Source organism: Rhinolophus sinicus, linkage group LG14, assembly GCF_036562045.2.
Source record: "Rhinolophus sinicus isolate RSC01 linkage group LG14, ASM3656204v1, whole genome shotgun sequence".
Classification (NCBI taxonomy): Eukaryota; Metazoa; Chordata; class Mammalia; order Chiroptera; family Rhinolophidae; genus Rhinolophus; species Rhinolophus sinicus.
Window position 1 is genome coordinate 52,890,699 of NC_133763.1, and position 10,729 is coordinate 52,901,427.

Genomic DNA, 10,729 nt, shown 5'->3' on the forward strand with positions numbered 1-10,729 from the left:
CCAGTTGTATTTGTAATTATAATTAGATAATAATATGGTTAAGAAAGAAAACTTTTTTTTTTGTATGTTTACCTCAATTGACTTTTTCAATTAAACGATCAACTACTGGCCCAAATCACATCAGGTTAGAGGGTTTCTACTATAGATAAACATAAGAAACTACATTTCCTGTAGGTGAGGCTATTAAATGAAAGTTTATAGCACAAACTTTTTACCTTATAGAATGGTTCATAAATTCGAACTTTTACTACAGCAGCACCAGTTCTAATCCCAGACACCAAAATTATGTCTCCTTGTTTCTCTTCTTTTTCCATCTCAGCTATATAGGCTGGGGGAGAATATTCTGCTTCAGAGTATTTTAGAATCCTAAAGAGATAAAATAAGTTTGTTTCTAGTAGAATCAAACAATCAGTCCTCTTCCAAAAGACCCTGGGAGACTTTAAGCAGAGTCTCTTTAAATGTCTATATATGTAAAAAGTTCTAAAATTTGTTTTCCCAAGGACTAGACAGAAGAAAAATATTTAATGTGCCTGTGGCTAAAACTGTTGTGGGACTAAAAACTGGAACGTCGAAGAGCTTTTTCTTGGTACTAAAGACAAAAGTTTCACACTATTTTCCACTCACTGTATTTCGGCCTGTGCAGACAGCCTGAACAAGAAAACGGCCAGAAAACACACCTGACTCAAATAGCTGTCTAATCCTGAGTTCATGAACTCCTTTGCAGTGGCTCAAATGAAGCTACCATAAAGGTACCTACATCCAGACCTTACTGTGGCCTATATCCACACTATACTGAAGACATTTCCCCACGGTGAATTTAACTGCTCCAAAAAAGTCCAGACAACAGGAGCATCAAGGTCCACACAAACAGTTGCCATTCAGTGTGCCCCAAAGGTAGACGCCCCCTTCAAAGTCACACGGTTTGTTTGGTTTCAAGGTTACCTAATTTTGCTAGACAGCTCTTCTTTTGCTGATTCGTTATCCTGGGCAACGCTCCATTCAAACATCATTCTTGCCAAACTACTAAAAGTATTTCCTGCAGAACAAGCCGAAAGCAGACAAGACAGAATCACATATTCAAAAACATTCAGGTATCTTTAACAAGAAAGGGAAACCTAACGAGAAAAGTATGTTTAGGCCTCTTTCATTAACAAATAGAAAATGAATTTGTAATGAATGAAAACATATACTAAGAAGATCCCTGCACAAACAGTCTAAGTGTTAGTGCTACACAAGCTTCTGAAACTAAAAAGGACTCAAGCTGATTGATTTCTGATTGACAAAAATTATGCCACTTCTGCTGTTTCTTTCTACGTAAAGGCCAGCTTACAGTCTACCTCAGGGTTGACAGGAATGCCGAAATCCTGGTCCCTTCAACAACAATTTTTATAAAAATGAGATTCTAGAATATTTCTAATACTTCCATTTTTCAGATTTGAAAAGTTACTCTTTACTAAATAGTTTAGAAAGAGGCACTACATTTAAATGTTTGGAATATCATATTACAACATTAGCACAGTATATTAAACGCAATATAAAATCAGGCTCAAGAAAGATAAAATTCTGAAACTTTTTCACAGGTTTACATTTCATTCTCCTGGCCAATAGGAAGTAGATTGACCAAAACAGGGCTCGCAATAAATTCCAAAAAATGTTAATTGCTGATCAAGGGACCATCAGCAGAAGCTAAATGGCAGAAGTTGGATGTTTAAGAACACTTCTGAGATAACCAACAATTAATGGTAGCAGGACAATTTTATGAAAGCATTAGCTATTGCATTGAACTACATTCAAAGTTATTAATTCCTCATGTACATGAGCTTCATCTGAGAAAATAAATGTCATTTCCAATCTATTTTTATCTCTCAGGTTGCTGTTTCCCGGTACTAAACACAAAGGAGTTTTACTGTGTTGTAAGTAATTTTGTGGAATCCTCTGAAGTTCTTTACCTTCAGCGTCCAGCGCCCTCACCATCAGTTCCAGGGGTGAGTCGTCTACATAGAGCTCCCGGGCCCGAGATATAATTTCAATGCTGTTTATCACATCAACCTTAACATCACAGCGCAGCTCATGGTCGGTCACTACAATGAACCCAAACACTGAGAATTTAATTCAACGGGTCATGAATCTATTAAATGGCTCAAACACTCAGAAGCTTATTCTAAATAGTATGAAAAAGAAAGGCAAAAAAAAAAAAAAAAGAAAGGCTGTAACAGTTGCTTTCAACCTGTGGAAGAAAACAGCATAATAACAAAATGCAAGAACTTCTGTTTATAATAAGAAACACTAGACCACTGGCTCCCAAACACTGGTCTAGAATGATGTTTTCATTCATCCATGGAAAAATGAGAAAAATAATTTTAAAATAGAGAGTAACTAAACTTATCCACTTTAATGGAATATACTTTATTCTTTTTTTTCTGTTTTTAAAAATTTATTGGGGTGACAATTGTTAGTAAAATTACATAGATTTCAGGTGTACAATTCTGTAATACATCATCTATAAATCCCATTGTGTGTTCACCACCCAGAGTCAGTTCTCCTTCCATCACCATATATTTGATCCCCCTTACCCTCATCTCCCACCCCCCCACCCTCTATATTTTATGCTTACATTCTATCTTTTGAAGTGTTAAAATGTTTTTCCTTTTATGAAATTATGGTAATAGAGTTTTACAAATGTATTTATGAAAGTAAAATGATAGCAACCATATGTCAGTCCTGCCAAAAAATTTTTATTTTTTCAATTATTTTTCCCTCTGGACCATGAGATTTAAAAGCCTGGGAACCATGTATTAGACCCAACTAGAGTTCTAGTCAATAAAGCCATAACAAAATTCATACACACAAACTGAAATGGTACAGAATGAGGATGAAATAAAAATTGTTTTGTACTGTCTTTTAACAATATTCTCTCCCTCCCTCCCTATCACGTTTACCATGTATTAGAGAACTACATAGCCACCCAATTCTGCTGTTGTAATTATACATTTTCAGTTGTAGCTTCACCTTCAAGAAACAAAAAGCAAATTAACTACCACCGTAATACCCAAAATTACTAATGGACATCAGGGGTAAACTCTGTCCCTAGCTGTGAATCTGCGTTTATGGAATTTTTAAATTGAAGGAGCGTGTTTATCAGATAATGCAGGTAAATGCCCCTCAAAAAAGGCTAAGGAGCATCAAAATATGCTACTGCAGTGAAAGCTGTACTTACTTTCACAAGAAACATAAAAACGGAATCAATTATCCTGAAATCACTTGAGATTTATACTAGGTTTCACCAAATAAGAAAATATAGATTATAGATGATAAGTGCCAGGTTTCACACTGTCAGAGAAAGAAGTTACCCTGTGATGCAGGATTAGAACCAAAGAAATCAGTATTAGCTCACATTTATTTTAATACATATGTAGACAGATACCGAAATAAATACCAACATGTGTGTCTATGTGGGGTAGTATATATACGTGTATTTCCTAGCCCTGCTGAGAGGGCAGTGACACTCCAGTAGTGACAGGCACACTGCCATCCTCACCTTGCTTTGTAAACATAGTTCTCTAACAAAAAGAACCAGGATTCCTGGAGGAAATGGCTGGGCAGGGAAAACACAAGATGTGTCTGGCTCATCTTGCAGTGATAAAAACGAAGAAAGCACTAAAATGAATGAATGAATGAGTTAATTAGTGAATTAAGACGAGGGCAAATCCAAAGGACACAGGGGCCAACATGAAAGAGCGCCCAACTGCCAAGGCTGGAAAAAGTGGAGTTAACAAAATAAATTATGATTGTATTGGATTATAAACCAAAAGCAAAACAAACATCCATTCACGTATAATGAATGAATACATAATTGAGAAGTTATCTGTAAGATGTAAGGTATCTTCCTTACAGAAGAATGCTATTTAACAAGTATGGAAGGAATGAGGGAAAAAGAAAATCACCATTAAAATACCACAGTAGTAATTTCTACAGGCAAGGTTCATGAAGAAATGTTAAAATCAGTGGGTGAAACTTTAAAGAGAAACAGGATATATCAAAGTGTTTCCCCAAATATATATTAATTACTGTGGTGGTTTTAACTATGCCCACAAATTCTTTGACACTCCTCCCTGCAGGAGCTGAAGCTTAATTTCTCTTCCTTTGAATGTGGACTGGAAGTGGTGATCATTTTTAGTGACTAGCACGTGGACAGAGAAAAATGGTGACTTCACAGTGAAACCCGACAGACGCAACCCTAACCAAGGGATCAAGGTTAACATCAGCAGTGATCAATCGTGTGGATATCATGGCAGCCACGAAACAATGCAATGAGAAGGGCTTTTCACTTCTATGAGCTTCTTCCTAAAAATCTAGTCAAGAGAAAACAGTCTAATCAAGAGAAAACATCAGACAAACCCAAACTGCGAGACATGCTACAAAATACCTGACCAACACTCTTTAAAGTGTCAGGGTCATGAAAGACAAAGAAAAACAGAAACTGTCACAGATCAGAGGAGACAAAGGAACCGTGACAACTTAGCTTAGTAATGTGGTATCTTGGATTGGCTCCTAGAAGAAAGAGGGACTTGGGTGGGACATCAGGGGAAACTGGGTGAAGGGTATACAGGAACTCTTTGTACTATCTTTGCACCTCTTCTGTAAATCTAAAATTATTTTAAAATAAAATGTTTAACAACTTAAATTAATATTCTAATGAATTAATATTCAACTGAAGAATAGAACCTGACGTTAAAAGAATTGAAGACCAAAATATGAGAGGCGTATGAACCTCTCATAGGATCAGCTGGTAGAATATACTATTAGGAAGTGTTGCATGGGTGGCAAAGGAAGGAAAAAGGGTGAGCTTAGATAATAAACACTAAAGAATTAGGCATTCGGGAATCTAGCACTGATTAAATGGGGAGTTAAATCCCTTTCTTTTGTGGAGAAATATATAGGGCAATGGCAGAACAGAAACAGCTATGACCTTACATAACACATGCATGAAAAGCTCTGTGCACCAGCGCTGACCCACCTGAAAACTTCAATAGCAGAAAGCGTTTCAACACAGGATCACTGACCACAAAGAAAAAAAAATTACCTGGGAGATTTATAAGTAAATTGAGAGTGATTAGGCAAAATACCAAACACTTGACTTACCTGTGTTTTTTTTTTTTACTTACCTGCTTTTAAAGAAATACATAACTCTATTAAATAATATAATATTCTTATGTATATGTCTATTCCTTCGGGTATACTTCTGGTCCATACAAAAGTGAGGTAACAAAGAAAGAAAATAGACAGGAGGAGAGTTGATCCAGGAAGATGAATAAGGAAGGAGAACAAAAATAGGAGAAAGAAGCAGGGATTGAGAGACCCAAACGAATGCAGAGCCAAAAACAACAAAAAAGAGGGAGCAGAAAGGACAAATGTTTCCTGCGGCCCTGATTCTCATATCTATCCTAGTTCCCAAATCAACTCCCTTGCTAATACAATTATAATCCACTGCAGCAACTAATCCATCAGTGTTTATTAAACCACACGCTGAGCACAGTGCAGAAAGTACCGATCATCCCATTTCACTCTCCCCAAAAGAAACATCCAATTGTCCAAAGCCATTCTTCATCCTCGATGTGAGCTTTTCCACCTACAATTATCTCCAATATTCCTCTACCGTCCTGTACGTAAGGTTGAAAGTCTAGATTTCACACTGCAAAAAGGCATATTCATATATTCATAGACTACCTCTGGAAGGATACAGAGAAGTGGTTGCCTCTTGGAGAAATGAAACTGGAGAAAGATTTACTTTTCAGTCTATAAGCTTCTATATTGTTCGCAGGTTTTACCAAAGGGCGGTAACGCCTAGTCAAAACCAAACAAAACTAACAAAAATAAAATCCAAAGAAACCCAGCACTCTTACCAGATAGAGTACACCCACCTCAAGTCTCTCACCTCTATCCATCATCTCTGTCACAGCCACTGATTTTCTTTACTACACTATCACCACAAACAAACACAATTCTAAGTACCTAAATACCACTGGGGTGCTTCAACATTTTTACCTTTATAGACGCCTTATAGTTACTAGGCAATTCCATAAACATTTGTCAAATGAATGGACAATTTCTCTCAGGTGGGCACTTCCCTTTCAAACTGTCCCCTCCCTCCCTGCCCCCACCCCACTCCCATGCCAGAGTACCTGTTCCCAATCAGGTGAAAAACGCACCTGGTAGGACAGACTGGCATTGACCATTGGGAGAGTCCATCATCTATGTACACAATTGTATTAAGAGCAAAACTGGGAAGGTTGATTTAAAAGATACTTAACTCTGGAATATTTACAAGTCAGATGAAATTAGGCTGACAGCGCAATTTGACATTTTTCCTAGCAATTGTGTGAATTAATCGTTTGACATCAGAATGAATTCATGTACTTGAGTAACTACATTGAAAATAGCACATGGAATGGACCAAAGCAACGCTTCTTTTCTGGCCTTGGTATTCTTTTCTATCCATTGCAGCTGCCTGCATGACGTGGTCCTCAAAGAATCTCATGTTTGAGAAGCTTATACCATATTTCATTGATTCTAAGACACTCATTTTTTTGACATTTTACCATCCTGAAATTGGGATTTTATGACTGATGACATCTTATAATTGCTGTCGGCCAGGCAGGAATCATGACATAGTTGTGAGAACATGAAAAGGGCCAGCATCAAAACTTGTAGAATGGGTATTAGCAGTTGGAAGAAAACCTGGTGCACAACAGTGAAACACTTTTTTTTTTTATCTCCTAGGAACCAAATGGTTAAGTAGACAGGGTGGGAAAGGTGGTGTTAGGATCCTTTCCAAAGCTGGAGACAAAAACAGATCAGCTCTATATAACTGCAAAGCCATTTGCAATTAAGAGTCCAATACTTACAGCTTTCAGGCGTTTTTGTTTTTAATTGATTCTTTTAAGAAATGCTGCATCACAAACAGTCTTGGTGGCACAGAGGAAGATACTGTGGGAATAAACACAGACGTTGATGATTCCAAGGCAAAAAGTGATTCAGATAAAGCAGAAATGTTAAGGTAGTTTCAGGAATATCTTAACCAGTTTGTCTTATTTATACTTTCCTTTTTATTAGGCACGAGAGTGATGCAGAATAAAAATAAACATCTAATTAAGTCAAAGACTTCAATAGGTGTACAGTAAAAATTCTAAATGAAGAAAAACATAATTTGTCACATAAAATAACAGTGGTACATAAAAAATAGCTTTACAATAGATGGCATCTTTAATCATGTGAAATATGGTACACCAAACATCTTGACCTTCTTCTCTTTAATAACAGTATAGGTATATCATTTACCAAAATATGTAAAAGCCATACAGATATTTCTGCCCCATAAATATGGCAATGAAGTGCCAGAAACTCAGAGACACAAAGAGCTCTGCTTTGGTTTTGGCTACAAATAGCATTTCTAAAACAGACCAGGGTAGTTCTTCCCAGACATTAGTGGGTATGAGAGTCACCCAGAGAGCTTGTTTTGGGCCCACCCAAGATTCAGAACTAAGGTTGGGCCTGAAAATTTACATTTCTAACAAGCTCCCAAGCAATGCTGATGATACATATTCACAGACCACACTGTGGGAAGTACTGCTCTTTGTGCTGCCTTTTGCCTCACTCCAGACCAATCTCAGACCTCAACACCGTAGCTAGTTCTGATAAATATTTCCTTCCTTTCTTCCTCGATTCAAACAACTAGAGTTTCCACTCTGTATTAGGCACCATGCCAGGTGCTAGATATACCCTCTCAAAAAAAAAAAAAAAAGCCACAGAATAGGATGTCACAATTATTTTACTGTTACATAATGTGTTTTCTCTCAACATACCTATCTCTCGAGCAAGAATAACACTGCTGAGGCGTATAGGTTGGGTAGATTCAGTAATAAGCACAGCCTTTTGGGAACATAAGGTGCCGTTTTCGTACAAAGGCTCAACAGTTACTGCATCACGATGGCTGGAGTGCCTGCCGGAAAAAAGTGCTTAAGAGTATGAAATGAGAATAAGTGAGTTAAATTAACTTTTGGTGGAACAGATTCTTTCAGTTTGTTCATGTTACATACTACCAGGTGTATTTAGATGACTTTAATAGAAACATTACTTAGAGCCACTCGATTTAAGTGGGAGAGACTGATCAGATGGAATCTTTCCCCAATGATTCCATGAGCAAAGTTACAGGAGTATTACACTCCTCCCTCAATATTTAAAATTAGATTGTTACATTCTTCCCTCAGTGTGTAAAAATAGGATGGAAGTTGTGTTTCCAATAATGGAAAATGTGGCTTTCTCATACCGAGAAATGAATTTCCTTTAATCCTAGAAATTGGGCTGCTGATATCTAAGATGGAAACGTTGTCAAAATTATGAGGTGTGAGTCCAATTTAAAAAAAAAATCACTAATATTTTTGAATGGATGAATGCAATGGCTTTCCATGCTAGAAAGATTCCTTGCGTCACCTTCTCAGTCAGGAAATAACATCACACTGGGTCATCTCACAAGCGTGAATCCCTTATACTTCCTCATAAAATGGGACATGACCTTCTTCCACTCTGAACAAACCTTAGTGCTTCTCTTAGGAGATGGTGCAGGACAATCTACTCCATGTAGGATGAACCCTCGGATAGCTTGGAGCCCACTTCAATTAGGTTTGCTCACACCTTAGGTAACCACGCAAACTACTGTTGGGTCCTCTCCCACCAGAAAATCGTGTCTTTCCATTCTCAGTGAGAAAGTCATGCCCCAGAGAGGAGTCATGCCCTTGTCCTCACACTGCCAGAGGGCACCTTCATTTAGGCGGAAACATCTCCTCCGTTAGGCAGACCTCATCTCCACCCAACATTAATCTTCTCCTATTACAAGAAGTTTATCCTTCATGGTCTCTGAGCCTCGTATGAGTTCCCTCGTATGTAAAATGGGAGTAAGAGTACTTACTTCACAAGACTGCAAAAATTGTGAGTTGATACATGCAAAGTGTTTAGTTAAGTACACAACAGTTAGTTGGGTTTTGAGATCCCATCACAGCAAAAATCCCCACCTTACTTAGGGGGGACCTTCACACCCGAGCCTCTCTGCTCCTAAATATATTTCCTCTGACCTTGAGAACTCCTCGTTGTTCACATTGAAAGTTCCCCACATTGGGGAGCCCCAGCACCTGCGGCCTCCAACACACGGCTTCCCTGGGCCCCGATAGCTGCTTCCCAGTGACCACCGTTCCCATCACACACACACACACACACACGCACACAATGACAAGGCCAGGGTCCCATCGTGGCCACCCCTCATGAGGCCCCCACATCACCCGACGCCCTCCCACACGAGGACAGCCCCATCGGGAAGGTCTGGCCACGCCACTCCCAACACCCCACCCGCCTCCCTGCAGAGAAGGCCCCTCCGCACCGAGGACCACGCAGCATTCCCGTGGCGTCTTACGCTGGGTGAGCCCCTCCCATCCTTACTGGGCGGGGTGGGGGCGCCCACCCTTGTGACGCCCACCCCTCACCAGGTGTAGCAGCCCCGCTGCGCCTCCAGCAGGAAGGGCACCCGGCCCGGCTCCCGGCTGAAGGGTAGCAACACCTGGGGCACGTTAAGCTTGTTGGCCACGGTCCCCAGCAAACCCAGAAGCGGCAACAGGAGGCGGTGGACAGGTAGACACAACAACAGCCGTGAGCCTCGGGGCGTTGGGGCTCCAGAGCCAGTCATGGCGACTGCGGGGTTCAGGTTCCCGCTCAACCACGGCCACGCCCTCAGCCCCTATGTCAGCCAATCCGCGAGCGGAACGTCAGCAGGAGGCGGGGCCTCGTCCTGGCTCGGAATTGTGGGAATTTCATGCGATGCCCCAGCAAGCCAACATTACGGCAATTTTAGGCACAAACCCAGCCACCCACTTACATATTGGATGGCAGATCTTTTTAATAGTAAGAAACAAGCAGGCAAAAAAAACAAAACTAAATTCTCCCAGTTTCATTTCTCCTGTTGCCTACCTTATTTGGCAGCTGGTCGCACCCCGCCAAAAATCTTTTTTCAGTAATTTCCATTCAGCATGGGTCCATGCCTACAAACGGAAAAATTTTCCAGTCTCGAGTATAAACAACTGGACGTTGTAAAGGGAGCTGTCATTTTTACTACGATGTCAGATTCACGTCCAGCCTCAAGGACAGAGTGCAGGAAATGCCAGGCATTGGTGTCTCAAAGGCAGCTTTGAAAGCTATCCTCACACAGCCCGTCTCTAAGCAAATACTGAGTGCACTTTTTGTTAAATTAACTTGTTTTCTCCAAGTATCCAACAGAATATTACCTCAAAGGCTGTCTCGGGGCAGTATACTAAAACCACACACATATAGAATATATCAGTATCACATATTGTTGAAGTTGTTTAAGGAGCACAGAGCCTAATAAAACTTTGGTTTATACGAATACGGTTGTAAAAAATGTACAGCTCACCCTAAAGATGCCAGTGTTAAATTAAGTAACGTATAAAGGGGCTGGCCCATGAGTATTCTTTCTAATCTTTACATTTATGTGATAAAACATGATTTCTTCATTTTACAGATGATGCAACGAAATGGTTTTATATCGGGACACACACTAGAAATATCTCAGTGCCGAGTTTTGGACCCAGTTTTTTTGATCTGCTTCCAAAGCTCTACATTAAATCTTTCTGCTGCCACCCACAAAGATCTTGATTTTTAACCCAAA

At 39.7% G+C, this 10,729-nt stretch overlaps 1 protein-coding gene across 1 annotated transcript in view; it reads right to left on the bottom strand.

Annotated features, from left to right (window-relative positions):
• Nucleotides 1–10,648, bottom strand: part of NUP210L (nucleoporin 210 like) — a 56,463-nt gene extending 45,815 nt beyond the window's left edge. Inside the window, exons 1-5 of the mRNA XM_019713312.2 lie at nt 9,534–10,648; nt 7,863–7,999; nt 1,950–2,081; nt 943–1,036; nt 216–366 (exon numbers count right to left, since the gene is read on the bottom strand). Coding sequence (XP_019568871.2) covers nt 216–366; nt 943–1,036; nt 1,950–2,081; nt 7,863–7,999; nt 9,534–9,733 — 714 coding nt within the window. The 5' untranslated portion in view covers nt 9,734–10,648. The remainder of the gene's footprint in view (nt 1–215; nt 367–942; nt 1,037–1,949; nt 2,082–7,862; nt 8,000–9,533) is intronic.
• Between the last annotated feature and the right edge of the window lie 81 nt (nt 10,649–10,729).